The 26336-nt window shown below is 37.1% G+C and overlaps 1 protein-coding gene across 2 annotated transcripts in view; it reads left to right on the forward strand.

Annotated features, from left to right (window-relative positions):
* Nucleotides 1–26336, forward strand: part of LOC137244746 (endoplasmic reticulum metallopeptidase 1) — a 102441-nt gene that overhangs the window by 74974 nt on the left and 1131 nt on the right. For both annotated transcript variants that reach the window (XM_067774190.1, XM_067774191.1), the window contains exons 2-10: nucleotides 8319–9080; nucleotides 9136–9341; nucleotides 18985–19139; nucleotides 19426–19809; nucleotides 19888–20068; nucleotides 24033–24217; nucleotides 24280–24423; nucleotides 24620–24834; nucleotides 24897–25179. In XM_067774190.1, the coding sequence (XP_067630291.1) occupies nucleotides 8395–9080; nucleotides 9136–9341; nucleotides 18985–19139; nucleotides 19426–19809; nucleotides 19888–20068; nucleotides 24033–24217; nucleotides 24280–24423; nucleotides 24620–24834; nucleotides 24897–25179 (2439 nt within the window). In that variant the 5' untranslated portion in view covers nucleotides 8319–8394. The remainder of the gene's footprint in view (nucleotides 1–8318; nucleotides 9081–9135; nucleotides 9342–18984; nucleotides 19140–19425; nucleotides 19810–19887; nucleotides 20069–24032; nucleotides 24218–24279; nucleotides 24424–24619; nucleotides 24835–24896; nucleotides 25180–26336) is intronic.

A 26336-nucleotide genomic window follows, 5' to 3' on the forward strand; every position in this document is an offset into this window, starting at 1 on the left:
TGACTCTAGAATGTGTTTGTACGATATGGGTATCAAATGAAAGGTGGTAATGAGTATTTTAAAAGGGAGTAATCCTTAGTTCTATAGGTAGACGCCTTTTAGAGATATCGCCATAAAGGTGGACCAAGGGTGACTCTAGAATGTTTGTACGATATGGGTATCAAACGAAAGGTGTTACTGAGCATTTTAAGAGGGAACGGGCATTAGGTCTATAGGTTGACGCCTTTTCGAAATATCGCCATTAGGGTGGGCCAGGGGTGACTCTAGAATGTTTGTACGATATGGGTATCAAACGAAAGGTGTTACTGAGCATTTTAAGAGGGAGTGGGCATTAGGTCTATAGGTGGACGCCTTTTCGAGATATCGCCATTAGGGTGGGCCAGGGGTGACTCTAGAATGTTTGTACGATATGGGTATCAAACGAAAGGTGTTACTGAGCATTTTAAGAGGGAGTGGACATTAGGTCTATAGGTGGACGCCTTTTCGAAATATCGCCATTAGGGTGGGCCAGGGGTGACTCTAGAATGTTTGTACGATATGGGTATCAAACGAAAGGTGTTACTGAGCATTTTAAGAGGGAGTGGGCATTAGGTCTATAGGTGGACGCCTTTTCGAGATATCGCCATTAGGGTGGCCCGGGGTGACTCTAGAATGTGTTTGTACGATATGGATATCAAATTAAAGGTATTAATGAGGGTTTTAAAAGCGAGTGGCCCTTAGATGTATATGTGAGGGCGTTCTCGCGATATCGACCAAAATGTGGACCAGGTGATCCAGAAAATCATCTGTCGGGTACTGCTAATTTATTTATATATGCAATACCACTAACAGTATTCCTGCCAAAATTCCAAGGGCTGTTGATTTCGCCTTGTAGAACTTTTTCATTTTCTTCTACTTAATATGGTAGGTGTCACACCCATTTTACAAAGTTTTTTCCAAAGTTATATTTTGTGTCAATAAACCAATCCAGTTACCATGTTTCATCCCTTTTTTCGTATTTGGTATAGAATTATGGCATTTTTTCATTTTTCGTAATTTTCGATATCGATAAAGTGGGCGTGGTTATGGTCGGATTTCGGCCATTTTTTATACCAAGATAAAGTGAGTTCAGATAAGTACGTGGGCTAAGTTTAGTAAAGATATATCGGTTTTTGCTCAAGTTATTGTGTTAACGGCCGAGCGGAAGGACAGACGGTGGACTGTGTATAAAAACTGGGCGTGGCTTCTACCGATTTCGCCCATTTTCACAGAGAACAGTTACCGTCATAGAATCTATGCCTCTACCAAATTTGAGAAGGATTGGTAAATTTTTGTTCGACTTATGGCATTAAAAGTATTCTAGACAAACTAAATGAAAATGGGCGGAGCCACGCCCATTTTGAAATTTTCTTTTATTTTTGTATTTTGTTGCATCATATCATTACTGGAGTTGAATTTTGACTTAATTTACTTATATACAGTAAAGATATTAAATTTTTTGTTAAAATTTGAATTAAAAAAAAATTTTTTTTAAAAAGTGGGCGTGTTCTTCATCCAATTTTGCTAATTTTTATTTAGCACATATACAGTAATAGTAGTAACGTTTCTGCCAAATTTCATCATGATATCTTTAACGACTGTCAAATTACAGCTTGCAAAACTTTTAAATTACCTTCTTGTAAAAGTGGGCGGTGCCACGCCCATTGTCCAAAATCTTTTTAGTTTTCTATTCTGCGTCATAACGCCAACCCATCTACCAAGTTTCATCGCTTTAACCGCCTTTGGCAATGAATTATCGCATTTTTTCGGTTTTTCGAAATTTTCGAGATCGAAAAAGTGGGCGTGGTTATAGTCCGATATCGTTCATTTTAAATAGCGATCTGAGATGAGTGCCCAGGAATCTACATACCAAATTTCATCAAGATACCTCAAAATTTACTCAAGTTATCGTGTTAACGGACAGACGGACGGACGGACGGACGGACATGGCTCAATCAAATTGGATCATGATGTGAAAATATTTTTCATTTCGTATTTCTTATATATAATTAAAATTTAAAAACATATTGAATACCCATTTAACAGAACTTTTTTCGTGGTTTGACACGTTACTTTGATTTCCTGAGAGATTGTAATTTCGCCGCATATAAAGTTTTGTCGGTTCCTGGACGCAATATCAATAAATCTCGACTGTCGTCATATCTCAGTGAATTAGTATTAATTACTTAAGAAGCTTGTTTAAAACGATCGTACTTCAAAAATTTATTGAATTATGTGCTATTTCAAAAATTATGGTTAAGAACCCGTATCTCAAAATTTGTTTAAATAATGCCATATCTCAGTAAGGATGGAATACATTTTAGCTAAAACTGGGTGGTTTTAAAAAAAATTCCACATGGGGCGTTGTTCAACCGAATTTCGGTACACGATGTTCTCAAACCTACCGAGATTGGTTGATATTCCACTCAGGCGTCGATACACATATGCAAGTAAATGCGCGTAGTTATGAATTTGTATGGTGCAACTTAACGTTAATTTAATTATAATTTAACATTTACGGCTGAATTAATATAATAAATTTAATGAAACAATTCAGTAAACAAAACCTTGAAAAAATGATGAACAATGGTTAATAACTCACAATCAAACTCAAAGCGTTGCTCAGTTGCATTTAACCAGAATGATAATAATGAATTATTTTTTGTCCACACTTTAAACAAATATGTTATGTTTGCAATCGGTTTGCTTCAAAGCTTCACTTTTTAAAATTACACTGTGGAACAAAAAATAATAACATGAAATTGTATTAGCAAAATTCGAAGCAGCCCTCGTGAACTTAACCGGGACCAACGTTAGGGACGGGGGAAACAATTTTAGAAAGTTATGTTTTTTCTAAATTTAATTGTCCTCTCTCGGAAAACGAAAATCATACTCCAAAAGCCACTTATGGTGCTGCTATATGGCGCAGAAGCATGGCCCATGACAACATCAGATGTAGCGGCTCTGGAAGTGTTCGAGAGAAAATTCTTCGAAAAATTTATGGACCTCTACGCGTTGGCGATGGCGAGTACCGAAAAAGATTTAACGATAAACTGTACGAGCTCTACGCAGACATCAGCATAGTCCAGCGAATTAAAACGCAGCGGCTGCGCTGGCTAGGCCATATTATGCGAATGAAAGATGACACTCTAGCCAAGAAAGAGTTCCTATCGCAACCCGCCTATGGAAGCAGAGGTCGAGGGCGGCCCCCAATTTGCTGGAAGCACAAGGTGGAAAACGATTTAAACTCCCTTGCTGTGACCAAATGGCGCCGGTTGACAAAGCAAAGAAGCGACTGGCGCGCCTTGTTGGACTGCCATAACCGTTTAAATGGTTAAGCGCCAATTAAGTAAGTAAGTAATTGTTCGATATTGCAATACCCCCATTAAAAAGTTACGGTACACAGCGTGATCCCAAACTCTGACTAAATACTTCGCCCACGTATTCCTGTAACCAAGATGAACGAAGAACATTAAAAAACTTTCTTTTAGTTTAATACAACTTTTTCGAGAACTCGGTGCTCATAAATCTCATGTCCGGAATCGTAAGGCCTAGAAAATTTTAAGAGCGGGCACCAATTCCGAGACATACTATTCAAAGATTTCAATACCTGGTAGGCGATTAAAATAGCAAAGATCATTAGGTCATGCATGGATCCCAAAATTTACCAAAGTGATATACATATGTATGTACGATGAAAAATACGTTTGCAATCGACCTAGATGTGATAAGTGAAACACAAATGATCCCAGAGCGGGTTAGGAGGCATAGAATATACCCGCGGCAGGTATGCCTGTCGTAAGAGGCGACTAAAATACCGAATTGATTCAAGGAGTTGTGTAGCGCTACCCTTTCAAGGGGTTGCCAGCTCAATATGTAGCTTCTCCAACTCAATTGTCAATCACACCTACCAGTGACGCACCCTGTTTGTTTAACAGCCGAGGCTCTGGCGACCCCAAGTTCATAATGGATCTAGGGGGTGGGAAGGCGATATGGCGTAGAAGAGTTCCTGTAGTCATACCAAATCGTTCCCGAGATGGTCGGGGCGTTCTTCAACCGATGGTGCTTGTTAAGGGAACGTACCGAATCTGCATCCGGCAAAGGACCATCAACATCGATAACACGCCCCAAGTCTCTTTATCGCTACAACAACAACAAAAATATGTGATAAGTGACAATCGACCAACATGAAAGCTTCGAATAGTGATTTCTTGAAAAAGTTGTATGATACTCAAAGATATTTAATTGATATATTGTGATCGCCTTGGGAATGTACGTTTCTCTTAAATAATTTGTGAACTGATAATAAAAAGTGGACACTTTAAAACTCATACTTAGGACGGTTTTGGCCATCTCTAGTTAAGTCAGAATTTAACAGCAGGATAGCAATTCTTCAGATAGATATATTTGAAATTTGAGTTTTCACCAAAACAGGGTGACCAGCCCAAAGTTACATCAATAATTGTGAATATTTTATAGAAGAAATCGCAAAAATCTATTATAGATACATGAAAACCATCAAAACAGCTGACTTTTGCTTACACTTTTGCTTTGCACTTAAATGTCAGTCGATGCTTCAATTAGCATAAAGAAAACAAAAATTTCGATAATAGATACTTGTTCTTAGGATAACGTGGGCGAAAATTACGCCATCGAAGGGGTTTTATAAAAGACCTAAAATCTGGAATAAATAAATGCAAGGTTGGATAACCTCCGAAGAGATTTTAGGCCGAGCATCTCTTCTAATATGCTTCGTGTTCTTTTTTTTTAATTTTTCCTACAAATTGGCGGGACCAACATCTTTAACGCCCACTCCGAACGGCATCTGAAAGGCAGATGACACTTTACTGTGAAGCTTTTCATGGCAGAAATACACCGCCGCGTCGAATATAAGGATACAATCTGTGGTTACAAGTCATAATTGCCTAAGTCGAGATATGATGATTAGCAAAATAAATTTTTGGAAGCATTTTAAACCGATGATATTTGTGTTTTTTTAACTATTATTGGAATTTGTAGCGTTTTATACAAACTTTTCAATGGCGTCATTTTATACTTAGGCTGTTATGACTTGGGACCACAGAAATATGCACAAATTATCACTCAAAATCAATAGTTCTACTTACTTACTTACTTAATTGGCGCTTAACCGTCTAAACGGTTATGGCCGTCCAACAAGGCGCGCCAGTCGCTCCTTCGCTCCGCCAACCGGCGCCAATTGGTCACACCAAGGGAGTTTAAATCGTTTTCCACCTGGTCCTTCCAACGGAGTGGGGGCCGCCCTCTACCTCTGCTTCCATAGGCGGGTTCCGATAGAAACACTTTCTTGGCCGGAGCATCATCTTTCATTCGCATAACATGGCCTAGCCAGCGCAGCCGCTGCGTTTTAATTCGCTGGACTATGTTGATGTCTGCGTATAGCTCGTACAGCTCATCATTAAATCTTCTTCGGTACTCGCCATCGCCAACGCGTAGAGGTCCATAAATCTTTCGAAGAACTTTTCTCTCGAACACTCCCAAAGCCGCTTCATCTGCTGTTGTCATGGTCCATGCTTCTGCCCCATATAGCAGGACGGGTACGATAAGTGACTTGTAGAGTATGATTTTCGTTCGCCGAGAGAGGACTTTACTTTGCAATTGCCTACCTAGTCCAAAGTAGCATTTATTGGCAAGATTGATTCTTCGCTGGATTTCAGTGCTGATGTTGTTGCTAATGTTGATGCTGGTTCCCAAATAAACGAAGTCTTTTACTATTTCGAAATTATGGCTGCCAACAGTAGCGTGGTTGCCAAGGCGCATATGCGCTGACTCTTTGCTCGATGACAGCAGGTACTTCGTTTTGTCCTCATTCACCATCAAACCCATCTTTACCGCTTCTTTTTCCAGCTTGGAGTAAGCAGAACTAACAGCGCGGGTGTTTAGGCCGATGATATCAATGTCATCAGCATATGCCAGTAATTGCAAAATCAATAGTTCACATGTGGAAATTGACAAATGTTTGGCCTTATCAGTTAGTATAAAATGCCATCAAAAAGTAATTTTGCGAATCACCCTATCTCAACTTAGGCGATTATGACTTGTGATATAAGGTTTTAGTCGTAGCATTTGCAAATAATTGAGTTATTCATCTTGATCTATGAAAAAGTTAGGTGAAATTTTGTTACACAGTGTTATTTACTCAGACGTGCCCAGCAAAGTGAAATTAACTTATGAATTGTGTGCAGCGCAGCACAACTGAAAGAGCGGTGTTACGTATGCATTTGTCCAAAAAAAAAAAAAACTTAACAAATTTACACATTCAGCCAATTAAAGTCACAAAATGTGGCAAACAATTCCAGACAATTCAATTAATACTTGCTTTATTTGTTTTTCTGCTCTTCTTTGTCCTTCGTCCACGGATGGAATGCATTTTTGCTGCTTTCACAGATGCATGTCTTTGATGATTTGTAACGGATTTGTCTGTCATATTGCATTTAAACAATAACTTTAAGTGATGAAGGCTTGTTTGATTAACCCTACTTCTTCAATGGACTATTTATGAAGAGTCACAAGAGCATCTACGTATAAACCACTTGTATGTACACAATTGGCGCCATTGTGGCTATGGTAAGATTTATGTGCGTTAAGTGTACATGAAAAAAACTTAACCGAGTACTATTTAATGAAATTAAATGCTTTGTAATGAAAATGAAAAAAAAAAAAAATTAAATTACATATGTTTTTAAGCGATAAGCATAACGTTATTGTTGATGCGTATAAATGTACGCATGTAAATATTTGTACTAGATATGTGGCACAAATGTCAGTTTTGACATGTTATGTCGGCACATGAAGTTCGGTTGGATCAAGGTTGGATTCACCTTTTTGTACTCGCAGCAAATTTTTCAATTTTAATTAAGTTAACTTCTGATTTTAAATAAATCAAAGCTTACGTGGGTTCCAGTTACGTTATCAACAATTTTTTAAATTTATATGCGTCTATGTGGTTGATGTACCACTTTTGCTCCTCTTGATATATACAATACGCTACTCATAAAGCGCATAAACCTTATTATTAAATTTCCTTCGATAAACACCATTGAGTCGCGGACAGAACCATACAGTTTCAGTAGAGCTTTTCTAACGTTACTCCAAGGGTCGTCTCAATTTCTCTCCATACCAATTTCTCTCATTACAGTCCAAAGTAGCAAGAGTTCTTCATCTTTGAACTTTTACCCAGCTATTATTCCCGCTGTTAATCCTGGTTCGCAAATAGACGAAGCACTTAACAGTATCCAATTATATCCGTAAACAGTGACGTGACGTCTTGTCTTCATTCGCCGCAAGATGGAGAAGGTAAAATTCAAATTATTTCCTTCAGTCAACAATAATATGACATCTTGTCTTCGTTCGCCGCAAGATCCAATACAGAAAGGGCAGAACTTGGTTAGAACCAGAGATATTAACATCATCACATACCACCTCCTATCAATTCCTTTTTGAATTTCCATTGTCCAAAGTTTATAGTTTTTAATAGCTAGCTTTAAAATGTTTTCAGAGTTGACTAGCATCTTCAAACAAATGCAATATCTTCGGAGCTTAGTTGGTCTTCTGACAAAGATATAGAAGATCCTAGTTTTGCTAATTAAAGGAATTGTTATGTATAAGTATGGCTAGCATTGAAGTTCCAATATTAACTTCTCTATGCATGCTCTAGTCTCAAAATTCGAATGAGCCTGTGTGATTCTGGAACAGTGGTGGTAGTTGTTGAATATCATGCAAAAAGCAATGGGAGAGAGTCACGCAAAGATACAGTTTCGCACTGAAAGTATAATGACTACCTCCGAACTGCTGCTAAACGGATGCAGAATGGGACTGTTCGTTATTTTAGAACCACCTACGGCTGAACGAGGTAAGAGAGCAGCAAAGAGGGGCAGTTGCCATTTTAAAAGACATCACAATGTTAAAAGTGGCAATTGAAAGCACAATGACTGAACAGGTTTAGAGCGGAAAAATTTTGATTCACTGCTCAGATACCTATATACATATTGGCCCAATGCCTTACATCAAGGGGCAGTTGTGATAATGATTATCTGCGAGTAGTAGTCTAACGGTTTAAGGTGAACGCTATCGATTATTGACTGGCTTTTCAGTGGGAGAGTAGCTCCGGGCTCATTAAGATTTTTGTTTAATTTCAGCTGAACGTTGTAGACGATAAATGCTTAACTTATAGCTAAATGGGTACAATTATTTTCTTTCTCTACATATATGTAGTTATCAGGAAAAATTAAGACAGAATTTTTATATTTATCTCCTTACAGTTCCTTCAAAACGTTTTATGCCTGAGCACAGGGGGTCCAAGCACGAATACACAGCATACCAGCACACAACCTCAACATGTACGAATTAAATATGAAATCGAAATATGAAAACATGAAAATTATATACAATCGCAGTAAATTCGGATGGTATTGGGCTCCGTTATTTATTGCATTTTGGTTCTTAATTTTCTACGTGACAGTCATACCCAGCTATCACAGTTATCCCGATCTTGTCACAATAGAACAGGAGAACACACAACCGGGACGTTTCATTGGCGAACGTGCCGAGAGTATATTATTTCGTCTCACAAAAATCGGACCGAAAGTGGTTGGCAGTGCTGCCAACGAACAAACAGCTGTACACTTTTTACTAACAGAAATCACTAAAGTTATACAAGAATCCCGTACGGATCTCTATGACATCCAACAAGATGTACAAATTGCCTCAGGAAATTATGTTCTATGGACAATGGTGAATGCCTATCAGAGCATACAGAATGTGGTTGTTAAGTTGACGCCTCGCGGTACGAATAGTACCGCAGCTTTGCTAATTAATAGTCATTATGATACGGTGCCGGGTAGTTCGGGCGCTGGTGACGCAGGTGCCATGATTGCGATTATGTTAGAGACATTACGTGTGATATCGAAATATGAGACTAAATTGCAGCACTCGATTGTGTTTCTGTTCAATGGGGCTGAAGAAAATCCAATGCAAGGTTCACATGCCTTCATAACACTACATAAATGGGCGCGTAATGTTAAGTGAGTAGCCATTTGCTTTTGTCTTAAGTTGATAATATATATAAATATTTTATAGAGCTGTCATTAACTTGGACTCAGCGGGATCTGGTGGTCGTGAAATATTATTTCAATCTGGTCCTGATCATCCTTGGCTAATGAAATATTATGGTGCTAACATCGTGCACCCTTTTGCATCAACAATTGGCGAAGAGTTGTTTCAAAATGGTTTTGTACCATCGGATACTGACTTTAGGATATTTAGAGATTTTGGAAAAATACCTGGTGAGTGTGAAAATTTGAAATTACAAAACCTGAGTCTTCCATAGTAGCTTTGGTGGAAGGAGCTTCTCTACACGAACGGGATTTGGGATTCAACTTTCCATTTCAGCAAAAAAGGAAGATATTTTTCCGATTGTGACAATAATTGCGATGTTTCTCGAGAGACGGTGCTGGATTTATTGAAACTTTTTCACGGTACAAACCTTTTGGTGCTACCGGCACGCAGAACCTTAACAATTTGACCATTTCGAGATGGACACAAATGCATACTTCCTTAGGCTCGTCGACTCGGTAGAGTAGTGGGTATCATGGGCTGATTCCGCAACTCCATATGGCGATATTTATTTTTGGTAATCTTTTTAATAAATTATTTTCAGGAAAACCCATTGCCGAGGGGCGACACCGCTTAGGAAAACTTTTGTTCTAATAAACAAAAATTTTTCTAAACTTTTGATGTCATTTCGCCCGGCACTTGAACCCAGAACCATTGGTGTGGTAGCCAAAGGACGCTACCACTACACTACAGTGATCATATGTATCATAGACATATTTAACAGGGAGTATTTGCGACCCCACGTTCCTCATGGAACTGGAGTGGGGGTGGGAGGAGTTATTGAGATTACCTAGAAGGTTCAACGTGGTGATACTACGTCGTACCCGAGACGGTCGGGCTAGTAACTGCTTGGTACCGGAGCATATTCGGTTCATAACTTATGGTGTATTGTGATTAAAACCCTAAAAATACGATTAAATGGAAAATTGGTGTAGTATCCATTCACGAAACACAAGCGATGCTGAATTTATAAACCATATGGGTGAGGTACTGGAATATTATTTTAGTGAAAAGAAAATAATATTATTATAGCCCATTTTAACATAAATGCAAGTGTACAGCAAACTTACACAAACCAGCTAAATCAAACATTCGCGATAGCATCAATGCACCAACCAATTAAGTTTAATACAAGGGTAACAGAAGTGTCACAATCAAAAATAGCCCTCCTTTTAGTAACAATGATAAAATTCAAATAAAAAATTTAGAAAACCATAGAATATCAGACCACGAAACGATCTGTTTCAAAATGCCCATTCAAGAAAGACACAAGATGAGAATATATGAAAATCGCGTATGCTGGAAAAATTATACAAAGAAAAGTCTGATTGCTCTCCTTAGGAGTTACAATATATCGAAACTGAATAAATGTGATATAGGACTTAAAGTTCAAACTACTAGTATTATCTTAGGGGATATAATGGCAACGATTACCTATGTGAATTAGATTAGCAAATAAATGGTATGACCGAGAGCTTACGAAGATAAACCAATTAAAATATGAGCTTTACAAAATAGCAAAAAGTACAAATGAGTGGGATAGTTACAGTTATGCAAAACGTAAATATAAACAAGTAAAGGTGTCTAAGTTCGGGTGTAACCGAACATTATATACTCAGCGTCAACTTTAATTGTACATTTCATTTCAGATAAATTACTTTTTTACATAACACGTGGCACCGCCCGTTTAAAAAAAATGTATCACCATTTCCTCTTACAGTACAACTTTATAAGTGAAATATCATTGATTCAGAACTATTTTTTGCCAAGTTCTAGTCTACGACTCTTTTAAATTTGTTTTATATCTAAGTTGTCGTAGTCTTTAACCGAACCCGTCCATTTTTACAGGAAATATTTTCTGCTATAAGGAAAATATGTGTACACAATTTCGTTACGATATATAGCTCCCGAAACATAGAAGATTGCTTAGTCATAAAAGGGGCGGTGCCGCACCCATTTTCAAAAATTTTAGTGTTTTCTAATTTAATGTTATAATTCAATTTAGAAAGTAAAATTCTATTGACAAAAAGCTCTTTTTCGCTAAGATATAGCTCATTATTGTCGTCTACGACCCTTTTAAAAATCTTTTATATAAAAGTGGGCGTGATCTTTAACCGATCTCGTCCATTTTTTCTAGATATATTTCCTGCTATAGGAAAAATTTGTGTACCCAATTTTATTACGATCCGTTAATTTTTCTTCGAGTTATGGCTCCCGAAACACAGAAAATTGCTCAGTCATAAAAGGGGCGGTGCCACCCCCATTTTTTAAAACTTGAAGTTTTTCCTATTTATTGTTATAAATCCACTTGGAAAATGAAATACCATTGATATAAAGCTTTTTTTTGCACAGATATAGCTTATTTCATTCGTCCACGACCCTTTTAAAAATCTTTTATATAAAAGTGGGCGTGGCCCTTAACCGATTTCGTTAATTTTTCGTGAAAGCATTCCTTATAGTAAAGGCAACCTCTTTGCCGAATTTTGTTACGATATGTTTAACGATTTTTGATTTATTATAATATTTGTAAAATTGATTTTATCACAAGTGGGCGGTGCCACGCCCATTTCAAAAAATTTTTTCAAATTTTTATCAACAGTCTCAATATAAGTCTTCACGTCAATTTCAACATTCTAGGTGTATTATTTACTAAATAATAAGGTTTTTTGTGTTTTTCAAAATGTTATATATATAAAAAGTGGGCGTGATTATCATCCGATTTCGCTCATTTTCAATACCAATCCATTCTGGGTCCAGATAAGGTCGTGTACCAAATTTGGTGAAGATCTCTTAATATTTACTCAAGTTATCGTGCTAGCGGACAGACGGACGGACGGACGGGCATGGCTCAATCAAATTTTTTTTCGATACTGATGATTTTGATATATGGAATTCTATATCTATCTCGATTCCTTTATACCTGTACAACCAACCGTTATCTAATCAAAGTTAATATACTCTGTTTTGAAAGCACGCTGAGTATAAAAACTTATAAAAATAAAAAAAAGCAATACATAGATAATAAAATAGCGCTTAATTGCAACAATCAAAGACTAATGTGGAAATGTCTTAAAGATACCATAAATTTGAGTAACGACACAGCCCAAGTAAAACGTATAGTAATAAATAGTACAGCCATTGAAGGAGGCCCCGAAATCGCGGCCCGGTTGAATCAGTTCTTTGTCGAGAGCATCACAACATTATGTAATACCACTGAATAAACTACAGCAGATGAAGCTACAGAGGATATTAGGGAAAGTGTTTTTGCAATGAAATAAATAAATGTGGAACAGCTCATGCGAACAGCGGCTAAAAAATAAGCATGGAGGAAAAAAACTGGTATCAGAAGGTGTATATAAAGACAGTAGGGATTATTTGGGATACGCTTATACATTCATAGTCAATGAGAGCTTCAGTGAAGGTGTATTCCCAGCATCGACAGTAGTACCAGTTGAAAAAGTTAAAGGGGCTGAAAAACCAGAGGAAATACGGCCTATTAATACGCTGCCTAGTGATGAAAAGATTGTAGAGAAAATCATAAAAGACCAGCTTCTCGATTACCTGAACAAACATGAAATTATCATATGTGAACAATCAGGGTTCAGAACCAAACACTCTTGTGAAACCGCTCTAAACTTGGTTATACCAGAATGGAAAGAAAGCCTGTTAAACCTGTTAAACAAGTTAGTAACAGTGTCGGTTTTCCTGGACCTAAAAATGGCATTTGAAACCATTGATAGGGTCATCCTACTGAGGAAACTGCATAACATTGGGGTACGTAATATAGCACTGCTGGTCTTCCACAAGAATCTGTTCTTGCTGCAATATTATTCATTGTATATATAAACGATATAAAAAGCTATCTTAGCCACTCTTCAGAGATAGAAGCTATGTCTAAAATGCAAGCGGACTTGAATGCTGTATATAACTGGTTGTATCAAAATAAGCTTAAAATAAATATTGACAAAACGAAATGGATGATCATGAGAAGAAAGCGTGCCGAAGAAAATAATATATCCTTAAAAATAGCAAATAGTACCATACAAAAAGTCAATGAAATAAAATAGCTAGGAATTATAATTGCATCTTAAATATACAGAGGCAAAAATATCAAAAAAAAAAAAAAAAATTGGATTTGTGTTCCGAACAAGCAAGCACGTCAGCAAATATTTATAGAACCTCATTTCATATACTGCCCTACGATTTTATTCATGTTAGCTGACTCGAACATTGCAAAACTCAGGTGAAACAAAATAAAGCAATGTGGTTTATTCTTAGAAAATGATACGATACCCCAATACATGATGCTAGAATGTTTAAATTGGCTGAGTGTAAAACAACTCATTGTATACTACACTCTAAAACTTTTACACAACATGAAATTAGGCAACCCTGCGAAATATTTAAATGACCGAGTAACATATAGCAACGAGGTTCCTCATTACCACTTCCGTCTGCGAGCTGTTCGATCGGAATTCGACAAGAACAATATATACTACGAGGAATTGAGAGAATACAACGAACTACCATGTGAAATAGAACAATGTCAAAATATAAATAAGATTAAGAAATTATTATATAACTATTGCAAAGCACTACTATTTAGATAATGATCTCATACATACATGTACCTAATCTAGGTCTACAAGACCATAAATAAATAAATAAATAAATAAATATCCAGCAAAGAACCATCAAGGTGGAAGGAGAAAACGAAATAGACTGTATTGAGCGGTGGGTTTTATGGCTCTTCAGAAAAAAAATTGTATCTCTTCCAGAAAAAATAATAGTCTTTTATAATGGTTGCGTAATCTATATATGTATATGATAGTAAATATAAGGTATATAAGGTACTAGCCGACCCGTCAGACGCTGTTCTGCCCGAACTTTGGTCTACCTGCCTTATTTAAAGGATTTTAAAAAGTTTCTATTACGCAGTCTCCTCCTCTCTTTCTTCCCTTTGCTTTATTTATTTCACTTTATTTCTTTATTCTTCTTTCTCAATCTATCTTATACTTTTTTTCTTACTATTGCTCTTCTGCGTTTCTCTCTTTTCCTCAGTCTTTTCTTTCCCGCGCTCTCTTCTATAACTTCTTCTTCTTCAATTGTTTTTCTATTTTGAACAAGTTCTAAAAACGCAACTTTTTTCTAACAAATCGTTCTCTAGTCCATTTAGAATGTCTTCTCCAAGATAACAAGCTACCAATGCACCCAATTTAAAGGAAATCGCACTATACGATTTTTTAGAATAGATCCGTGCCTGATATGAGTCCCGTAAAAAGATGTGGTCCATTTTAAGAAGTTTTATAGTTCACTCTCAATTTCCTCTCTACGTTTCTTCTCTCGCCTTTCTTCTAGAACTTCCCAGCGGCGAAGGGAGTCTGCGATCCTTCCACGTTATGCATTACGAACCCCTTACAAGTAATGTATTACATTCACTTAGATTGTATGCTGACTTGTAATGAAGAAATTTCTATGCATTCTTCGTAATAGAGATTTTAAAACTTCGTGAAGGTTCGTGTAAAATACATATATACATATGGGGTATTCCATCCCATTTCGACCAATTTTGAACCCGACCCCTTTAGAATTGGCTGAAAGTTTTTCTTCTTTTTCTAGCTTACGAAAGACGTTTTTCAGAATTTTTTCATCCAACTCAAAAAAAGTTATGAATTAAAAAAAAAACACCGTTTTTGTTTTCAAAATGTTATAACTTTTTCAAAAATTGACCGTTTGGGATCTTTTTTTTTTGTTAAATTTGTTTTTAAATTTACTTTTCGGAAAAAATACAAAAAAATTTTTAAAGCTTTTTTTTTCAATTAAATAAATAAAAAAAAAATAATCGGCCCACTCCGGGATTTGTGGGGATGATTGCAGAATTGATTGAAGTTTTTTATGAGAAAAAAAGAAAAAAAATGGCGAAATTCGAAAAATCTCGAAAAACTGAAAAATTACAAAAAAAAAACTTTAAACATTTTTTTGTATTTTTTCCGAAAAGTACATTTAAAAACAAATTAAAACAAGTAAGGAAGGCTAAGTTCGGGTGTAACCGAACATTACATACTCAGTTGAGAGCTATGGAGACAAAATAAGGAAAATCACCATGTAGGAAAATGAACCTAGGGTAACCCTGGAATGTGGTTGTATGACATGTGTATTAAATGGAAGGTATTAAATAGTATTTTAAGAGAGAGTAGGCCATAGTTCTATGGATGGACGCCATTTAGGGATATCGCCATAAAGGTGGACCAGGGCTGACTCTAGAATTTGTTTGTACGATATGGGTATCAAATGAAAGGTGTTACTGAGCATTTTAAGAGGGAGTGGGCCTTAGGTCTATCGGTGGACGCCTTTTCGAGATATCGCCATTAAGATGGACCAGGGGTGACTCTAGAATGTGTTTGTACGATATGGGTATCAAATGAAAGGTGGTAATGAGTATTTTAAAAAGGGAATGTGCTTTAGTTCTATAGGTGAACGCCTTTTCGAGAAATCGCCATAAAGGTGGACCAGGGGTGACTCTAGAATATGTTTGTACGATATGGGTATCAAATGAAAGCTGTTAATGAGTATTTTGAAAAGAAGTGATCCTTAGTTCCATAGGTGGACGCCGTTTCGAGATATCGCCATAAAGGTGGACCAGGGGTGTCTCTAGAATGTGGTTGTACGATATGGGAATCAAACGAAAGGTGTTACTGAGCATTTTAAGAGGGAGTGGGCATTAGGTCTATAGGTGGACGCCTTTTGGAGATATCGCCATTAGGGTGGGCCAGGGGTGACTCTAGAATGTGTTTGTACGATATGGGTATCAAATGAAAGGTGGTAATGATTATTTTAAAAGGGAGTAATCCTTAGTTCTATAGGTGGACGCCTTTTCGAGATATCGCCATAAAGGTGGACCAAGAGTGACTCTAGAATGTTTGTACGATATGGGTATCAAACGAAAGGTATTACTGAGCATTTTAAGAGGGAGTGGGCATTAGGTCTATAGGTGGGCGCCTTTTCGAGATATCGCCATTAGGGTGGGCCAGGGGTGACTCTAGAATGTTTGTACGATATGGGTATCAAATGAAAGGTGGTAATGAGTATTTTAAAAGGGAGTAATCCTTAGTTCTATAGGTGGACGACTTTTCGAGATATCGCCATAAAGGTGGACCAAGGGTGACTCTAGAATGTTTGTACGATATGAGTATCAAACGAAAGGTGTTACTGAGAATTTTAAGAGGGAGTGGGCATTAGGTCTATAGGTGGACGCCTTTTCGAGATATCGCCATTAGGGTGGGCCAGGGGTGACCCTAGAATGTTTGTACGATATGGGTATCAAACGAAAGGTGTTACTGAGCATTTTAAGAGGGAGTGGACATTAGGTCTATAGGTGGACGCCTTTTCGAGATATCGCCATTAGGGTGGGCCAGGGGTGACTCTAGAATGTGTTTGTACGACATGGATATCAAATTAGAGGTATTAATGAGGGTTTTAAAAGCGAGTGGCCCTTAGATGTATATGTGAAGGCGTTCTCGCGATATCGACCAAAATGTGGACCAGGTGATCCAGAAAATCATCTGTCGGGTACTGCTAATTTATTTATATATGCAATACCACTAACAGTATTCCTGCCAAGATTCCAAGGGCAGTTGATTTCGCCTTGTAGAACTTTTTCATTTTCTTCTACTTAATATGGTAGGTGTCACACCCATTTTACAAAGTTTTTTCCAAGGTTATATTTTGCGTAAATAAACCAGTCCAGTTACCATGTTTCATCCCTTTTTTCGTATTTGGTATAGAATTATGGCATTTTTTTCATTTATCGTAATTTTCGATATCGATAAAGTGGGCGTGGTTATAGTCGGATTTCGGCCATTTTTTATACCAAGATAAAGTGAGTTCAGATAAGTACGTGGGCTAAGTTTAGTAAAGATATATCGGTTTTTGCTCAAGTTATTGTGTTAACGGCCGAGCGGAAGGACAGACGGTGGACTGTGTATAAAAACTGGGCGTGACTTCCACCGATTTCGCCCATTTTCACAGAGAACAGTTACCGTCATAGAATCTATGCCCCTGCAAAATTTGAGAAGGATTGGTTCGACTATGGCATTAAAAGTATTCTAGATAAACTAAATGAAAATGGGCGGAGCCACGCCCATTTTTAAATTTTCTTTTATTTTTGTATTTTGTTGCATCATATCATTACTGGAGTTAAATTTTGACTTAATTTACTTATATACAGTAAAGATATTAAATTTTTTGTTAAAATTTGAATTAAAAAATTTTTTTTTTTAAAAAGTGGGCGTGTTCTTCATCCAATTTTGCTAATTTTTATATAGCACATATATAGTAATAGTAGTAACGTTCCTGCCAAATTTCATCACGATATCTTCAACGACTGCAAAATTACAGCTTGCAAAACTTTTAAATTACCTTCTTGTAAAAGTGGGCGGTGCCACGCCCATTGTCCAAAGTCTTAGTAATTTTCTATTCTGCGTCATAACTTCAACCCATCTACCAAGTTTCATCGCTTTAAACCCATTTGGCAATGAATTATCGCCTTTTTTCAGTTTTTCGAAATATTCGATATCGAAAAAGTGGGCGTGGTTATAGTCCAATATCGTTCATTTTAAATAGCGATCTGAGATGAGTGTGCCAGGAATCTACATACCAAATTTCATCAAGATACCTCAAAATTTACTCAAGTTATCGTGTTAACGGACAGACGGACGGACGGACGGACGGACGGACATGGTTCAATCAAATTTTTTTTCGATCCTGATGATTTTGATATATGGAAGTCTATATCTATCTCGATTCCTTTATACCTGTACAACCAACCGTTATCCAATCAAAGTTAATATACTCTGTGAGCTCTGCTCAACTGAGTATAAAAAAAAAGATCCCAAACGGTCAATTTTTGAAAAAGTTATAGCATTTTGAAAACAAAAACGGTGTTTCTTTAAAAATTCATAACTTTTTTTGAGTTGGATGAAAAAATTTGAAAAAATTCTGAAAAACTTCTTTCGTAAGCTAGAAAAAGAAGAAACACTTTCAGCCAATTCTAAACGGGTCGGGTTCAAAAATGGTCGAAATGGGATGGAATACCCCATATATAGGTTAGGTTTGTGGATGCCACTTAAGTTTTTTGAAGCTTTTTTGTTGAAATATTTCATATAAATTTAACAATTTCTAAAATAATAATAAATAAATAATAATAATGTTCCTTGATATGTGTTAAATTACTATTGTTGTACTAAAAAATAATTACTTTTCTTATTGTACTAATGCATTTATTTATAAATGAAATGAAATAAAAATAAATATTTTACAAATGGTAGAAATGAAAATACATAAGTTACTTTGCTGTTACCCTGCCTTTGAATTGTACACTAAGTTGTACAGTGATTCTGTTCCAAGAGCACTTACCACTTCAGATTTGTGCATCTTTATGTGGCTGACCTCTCTACAATGCCGGTTGCAATTTCAGAAAAGTATGCCTAAGAGTAATAAACATCCGAAGATTGTTCGGATATCGTTTACTTACTCCATTACCAGTAATGATGTAAGTAATCAGTTCTGTCCACAAAGCGGCCATGCTTATGGAAAAGTAATATTGATTGTAATTGATTCTGTATTGCATACTGAATTCGAAGTGTTGGAGAAGTATTGGATTACGTAATTCATACTTTCGCCGCTGGGTTCTATGTCTATTCTTTTTTCACCACTTCCTATATCCGTAACCTTGCTTTTATACTCGCCCTCACACCTAACTTACAACTATGTCAATAAATGATAAACAAATTTCTATTCTCTTCCATTGCCCAGGTTTGGATATGGCTCATACTATGAACGGCTTTGTTTATCATACAAAGTACGATCGGTTCAATTTGATACCACGCAAATCTTATCAGCTCACAGGAGATAATATTTTGGCTCTCACAAAAGCTTTATGTAATGCCCCTGAATTGGAAAATCCCAGTGTAAGTAATGAAAATTTATTCATACGCAGCAGTTGTAGAGTTCACGAACTATCAAAAGCCTTACACTTTCGAGACTACAGATGAATTTTAAAGTTTGCCATTCGAGCTTCAAAACGGCAGCCGAGATAAGCTGACATTCCACTAAGCAGTCGAGCCTTAACAAAGCCCGCTCTGCAACCACTGTACACCACTGATTACTTTCCATGGATGAATTATCTAAGATATTCACTAATGGAAATTCTTTATAAAAATAATAAAAAATAAAAAAATTCTTTATCATTTACAGAAATATGCTGAAGGTCATATGGTTTTTTTCGACATACTCGGTTGGTTCATTGTTCACTATACAGAAACTACAGGCACTACCGTGAATATATTGATCTGTATTATAGCCATTATAACAATATTGGCCTACATCTGGAATATGGCACATCAGACGGGCATGTTTCGCCGTCGTGTCTTCGTTAAGTTTGGCATTTTACTGGGTGTACAACTTACTGCAGTTGTACTGGCTCTTATGCTCACATTTACGATTGCAATATTTATGGATACGGTGGGTCTTTCGATGTCCTGGTATTCACAAACATGGATGGTTTTTGGTTTATACTTTTGTCCAATGTTCTTTATGATGGGTTTGTTGCCAGCGATCTATTTGAGTCGTACCAAAGAGGTATGTGAGTGAAGTGGAATGCATTTTTTGAAGTTTTTAATAAAAATTATTGATTCTTCTTCTCTTTATTCTTTGCAGCATGGTTTACCATTAGGTTATGCCATTCAACTGATCATGCATGCTCATTGTCTTATTTTGACTGTAGTTTGCATTTTTATGATCTCATTTAATATACGCTCCGCATTTGCTTTGATGATTTGCATTGGTTTCTATGTGTTGTCAGTGATCTTGAATATGATAACTTGCTTTCATAAGACAAGTAAGTACTCTATAAAATTATCATTTAGGTCATCTAGCGGTAGGCTGATTAGATAGGGTGGAATCAAATGCATTTGGTGATCGAGAAGTTGGTTTGAATAGTGGCTCGTGCTATGTGAAGATTATCAACATGTTGGGCATACTTTGGATATGCTCGGTTCTAGATGTATATGTAGGCGAATTTGCTGTTGACCTCTGTCAGGTAACCGTTCTGCCCTCGAGGTAGGTTCCGTTGCTTTTCTGAGGTAATAAAAATATAGTAACTTGGCGCAGTAGTCCTCCGAGGAGATTTATACTAAGCTTCACTTAAAATTTACTGCATGCTACTTTCAATTTTTTTCGTCGATTGTCGGATTGTGTTTCGCTGATGGGCGATTCAATTAGAAAAACTTTTATTCTTATGTATCTTTTTCCAGGACTTGAACCTAGAAACTAGAACGTTATTCGTAGAAACAACATGCAAAGAGTATAATGTGTTTGGTTGTTTCAGAGGCCTTAGTTAGTTCAGAGACCTACTTGCCCATCGTTGTAAATTAATATAGCCCAGTTTCCCACTAACTTGTTGACAGCAGTCCTAAGTGGCTGCCTTGAAAGCTTGCAATAATGATCCCAAGATACTTAGCTCTGTGAGAAAGAACCAGCAGTATACCCCCAATTTAAGTTCTGAATTCTTATACCTCCTCGGGCACCGAACCAATTTCGGTTTATTATACTGAGCTGAGCATAGCTCACAGAGTATATTAACTTTGTTCGCATAACGGTACCCCGTAACGACATAAACTAATCGAGATAGATATAGACTTCTATATATCAAAATGATCTGGGCAAAAAAAGGAATTTATTTAGCCATGTCCGTCCCTCCGTCCGTCTGTCTGTCCGTGAACACGATAACTTGAGAAAATTTTGAGGTATCTTGATGAAATTTAGTATGTAGATTCCTGGGCACTCATCTCAGATCGCTATTTAAAATGAACGAAATCGGACTATAACCAGGCCCACTTTTTCGATATCGAAAATTTCGAAAAACGGAAAAAGTGCGATAATTCATTACAAAAGATGGATAAAGCGATGAAACTTGTTAGGTGGGTTGACCTTATGACGCAGGATAGAAAATTAGTAAAATTTTGGACAATGGGCGTGGCACGGCCCACTTTTAAAATAAGGTAATTTAAAAGTTTTGCAAGCTGTAATTTGGCAGTCGTTGAAGATATCGTGATGAAGTTTGGCAGGAACGTTACTCCTATTACTATATGTGTGTTAAATAAAAACTAACAAAATCGGATAACGAACACGCCCACTTAAAAAAAATATTTTTAAAGTCAAATTTTAACAAAAGATTGAATATCTTTACAGTATATTAGTAAATTATGTCAACATTCAACTCCAGTAATAATATGGGCGTGGCTCCACCCTTTTTCATTTAATTTGTCTAGGATAATTTTAATGCCATAAGTCGAACAAAAATTCACCAATCCATGTGCAATTTCTGTGAAAATGGGCGAAATCGGTTGAAGTCACGCTCATCCGCTCGGCCATTAACACGATAACTTGAACAAAAATCGATATATCTTTACTAAACTTAGTTCACGTACTTATCTGAACTTACTTTATCTTGGTATTAGAAATGGGCGAAATCCGACTATGACCACGACCACTTTTTCGATATCGAAATTTTCGAAAAATGAAAAAAAAGGCCATAATTCTTTACCAAATATGAAAAAAGAGATGAAACATGGTGATTTGATTGGTTTATTGACACAAAATATAACTTTAGAAAAACCCTTGTGAAATGGGTGTGACACCTACCATATTAATTAGAGGAAATTGTAAAAGTTCTGCAGGGCGAAATCAAAAGCCCTTGGAATAATGACAGGAATACTGTTCGTGGTATTGTATATGGGGTATCCCATCCCATTTCGACCAATTTTGAACCCGACCCCTTTAGAATTGGCTGAAAGTTTTTCTTCTTTTTCTAGCTTACGAAAACGATTTTCAGAATTTTTTCATCCAACTCAAAAAAAGTTATGAATTTAAAAAAAAACGGTGTTTTTTTTCAAAATGCTATAACTTTTTCAAAAATTGACCGTTTGGGATCTGTTTTTTTTTTTAAATTTGTTTTTAAATGTACTTTTCGGAAAAAATACAAAAACAATTTTAAAGTTTTTTCTTTGTAATTTTTCAGTTTTTCGAGATTTTTCGAATTTCGCCATTTTTTTTTTCTCATAAAAAACTTCAATCAATTCTGCAATCATCCCCACTAATCCCGGAGTGGGCCGATATTTATTTATTTTTTGTTTATTTAATTGAAAAAAAAACTTTAAAAATTTTTTTGTATTTTTTCCGAAAAGTACATTTAAAAACAAATTTAAAAAAAAAAGATCCCAAACGGTCAATTTTTGAAAAAGTTATAGCATGTTGAAAAAAACACCGTTTTTTTAAATTCATAACTTTTTTTGAGTTGGATGAAAAAATTTTGAAAAACGTCTTTCGTAAGCTAGAAAAAGAAGAACAACTTTCAGCCAATTCTAAAGGGGTCGGGTTCAAAATTGGTCGAAATGGGATGGAATACCCCATATATAAATTAATTAGCGGTACCCGACAGATGATGTTCTGGGCCACCCTGGTCCACAAACACGGCCTGGCCAAAAGACACGGAAAGCTTTTGATGCTGCTTCAGTGGAAAAACAGATTGTAAGATAGCCTAATAAGTTAAATATTGGATGGGGATGGTAATAAACTAGACTCTAGAAACTTTTAGTAATACTTGAGGGGTGATCTAAGATAGACGGCTGACCTTGGGAAGGATAGAAATGTGTAGCTGTTCCCAGAACAATCTACTATGCTGAATGGAGTAGCTAGTTACACCAAAGAACCAAGTATAGCAAAAACTTTGTCGTGTTCATATTCAAAGAACTTACAGAAATATGTGCAACCGATTTTTTTATGAGTTATGAGGGGCCTGCCGAAGAAAATTATACATGAGATCAGTATAAAGTAATTGCAGAAGGTTGTTAGTGGGTTTATTTACTTATGAAAAAAGTTGTTTAATTATTCGGGTAACATACACGTCTGAACGGAGAGTTGCAACTTGTAGGAGTGATGAGGCCAAAATGATTGAGTCGCCGCAACAAGTTAAAATTAAAAGCAGGCAGGTGACGGTTAAGTCCGTACCGGTGCCAAAAATGGCTGATGCGAATCGGTGATTGATAGGCCCATGTCCGAAATAACTGGTGCATCGGCAACCGGCCAGCCGATGCTGAAATTAACTGGCATGCCGGTAAAACCTAAATTAATTCGGTGGTCTGGCTCCGTAAACAGCACGGAACGAATAAGTGTCATTAAGAGAAGGGTGCTAAAAACTTCAGGTTGCATTAACTTCCAGAAAAAAAATGCGCACCAAAACCGCACTTTTTGTTAAGGGAAAATCTTTTTATAGATGGAACCAATTGTGGCTGTGGATCAGTTGGCTGGTTCACGGATGCGTAAAAGTTGAAAGAGAAGATTGCCGGCTGGGCTCTTTTTATCAGGAGGACGGTGTAATCCGCATGTTCAAGCTGCCCGATTAGAGCAGTGTCTTGTAAACTAAACTCGTCTCGATTAGGGGCGCAGAGGTTGAGATACTATCCAATGCTACTACGGGAAGAGGATTTAACATCTAATCGGATATCTAAGCTGCAAGATCGTCTGTCTGGCCATGTAAGTCTCACTCGGATCTGTTAGCTCGCTAGCATGGACGCTCTTCCTTTTGCAAAAGAGTAAGATTATTCTAGCCGGAGGTCTGCCAATGGGTTCAACAGGGCCCATTTCGGGATTATGTGGTTCAGTAGTCAATTCACTTTTCGCTGGTCTGTCCAGACTTGTAACAGCTTGTTAAAATATGTCTCGGGTTTTCGACCTACCACAATACTGGTTTATTACTTCAATTTGCATTGAATTTATAAATAAACATTTTTCTCTTTTAACAGCTTTTCTTTGGCTCATACCACACATTGTCTGCCAACTGATGCCCTTCCTCTTCTATAGTTATCTTTGTTATGCTTTCTACATAACTTTCGTACCAATGCAGGGTCGTGATGGTGCTAATGACAATCCAGAACTTTTCATTGGTGGATTTACGGCCTTGGTGTGCTTGGTTTTGGCGCCTTTCTTGGTAAACTCAATAGGATGAATTTTAATAACTAAATGTCAATAAGTTTTCCTATTCATTTGCAGGTTCCTATTTTATGTCTCTTCCGTAAATCAAAAACCATCATTTCTATTTTTGGTGCCACATGTTTGGTATTCATTATATTAGCCGCTACACCCATTGGCTACCCATATTTGGAACATGAAGCACCGCAACGTTTCTATGTAGCGGTAAGTATACATGAATCCCAGCGATTATCATCTATAAAAACTAGGCACTTACGCGGACTCCAATTTAGTTTTTTTACTCTTAGAAATGCACAAGTAACATTTTTCTTCGAAAATTTAGTCCCAGAAAATGCTCACTTTTCATACATGAGATCTAAACTGTCTCCAGAATTAGTTATGCAATTTTACTAACTTTTAGCACACAACACGTACCTTTCACAATCCCGATCCAGCAATGACCGTACGGTATGGAGATGCCGGTTTCTATGTCGTGCCTGTTGATCGTCATCCACACACTTTGGATGACATTTTGGAGAATTTGAATATAACGAAATCCATTAAAGAGGAAGTGAATTGCGAAAATGCTGTAATGTGTGGTTATCCAATTTACAGCTCACGTTGGCTGGGTTGGCGGTAAGTGAACACAACTCGCCTTTGCAATTTGAGATCATTTAAAAAAAATATTTATATTTTAGCGGTCAGAGCTTTTGGATTGATGGTCCAGCGCCTAAGGCAGATGGTTGGCCGACCTTAAGAATATTGAGCAAAGACCGCATTTCTTATACAAATTTGATTATCAGTTTAGAAATTGCGGGTCCTGATCATATGTCGATTTTTATAGCACCCGTGAATGACACCAAGCTGGTGGATTGGTCATATGATCGCACTCCAATTAAAGATAATTTTAAGCCGCCATATTTTATTTATTTGTCATATGCTTTGGATCCGGCGCCGTTTAGATTTCATTTGGAATTTGAGGTAAGTATTCTTCTCTTCCCTTTACTTAGAGTTTTGTTTTTGTTGTAGATTGGCCCCAATCAGCTAGGGCGAAAGATAGTGATTGGCCAGCTATAAAAAATCTCCTTTTGGTTATGTATACAAAACTATTGTTCTTCTGGCAGATTGAATAAAAAGGGTTTCCATCCTTTTCTCTCCCCACGGAAGATTAAATCTGCGATTTGAGGTGTTGTGCTCCGTTTCTATCCAAGCCGCACGACACCCAATTGTCCAGTGCCATATCCCCCATGTTCCTCTTATAAATATTATTGTAAGTACACCCCAGCGGATGAAAAGTCGACTAAAATCCACAGGCAAGAGGTTCTAAGCGTTAAAAAAATCGTTCCGGAGGCAGTCGGGTTAGTTCCATAATGTGCTAATACACAAGCTGAAGTCAATCCGGAGAAGGACCGTCGTCTTTCGAAACACTCCCCGAGCTTTGGGTGGATGTTCATCCTGCTAAAAATACAGGCAAGGATGGAGTTTCCTTGCAAAATAGCTACACGCTATAAGAAATTCTACGGAACTGCAAACGTCTCCACCTCTTGATAGACTAACTAAGCCAGTGCTATAATTTGTGACGCTTGGTGGGTCTCAGGGGTGAAAATGCCACCTGCGATCCTCTGATATCAGCAGCTGTTACACGCCGTGCTTATTTTTCACTTATCGTCTGTTTCGCCGCGTGCCCTGAAACACCCGAAACTCCGCTATGTCGACTCTCTAAATTTAAGTCCTATGGTCTTCTTCAGCTTCACAGCTTGTTTTTTAAACTCCAACATTCTTAAAAACTTTTACCTTATCCCTCTCCTGTCTCCTGCGAAAGCTTCAATGCAGCTATTCCTTCCAGAGAACACGGAAGAGAGGGAGTCAGCTGAGACTTGACTGGTTCACGCATTGCATTCTGCCAAGAGGTCGTAAATTTAATCTGCTCGATCTACGCAGCTTTTTTCAAGCGGAACTTGCCGCGGCTATGGACGCGATGCTATCTAGTGCTACTACGGTTTGAGAATTATAAATATACTCGGGGAGCCAAGATGCTATTAAAGACCTGGGCTCTACTGTGGTACCACAACGCTTGTTAGTGCATCGTACTATGCACTATTTTAAGGTTGAGATAATCTGGGTTACAATATTACGGC

The sequence above is a fragment of the Eurosta solidaginis genome, chromosome 3, assembly GCF_040869045.1.
Source record: "Eurosta solidaginis isolate ZX-2024a chromosome 3, ASM4086904v1, whole genome shotgun sequence".
Classification (NCBI taxonomy): Eukaryota; Metazoa; Arthropoda; class Insecta; order Diptera; family Tephritidae; genus Eurosta; species Eurosta solidaginis.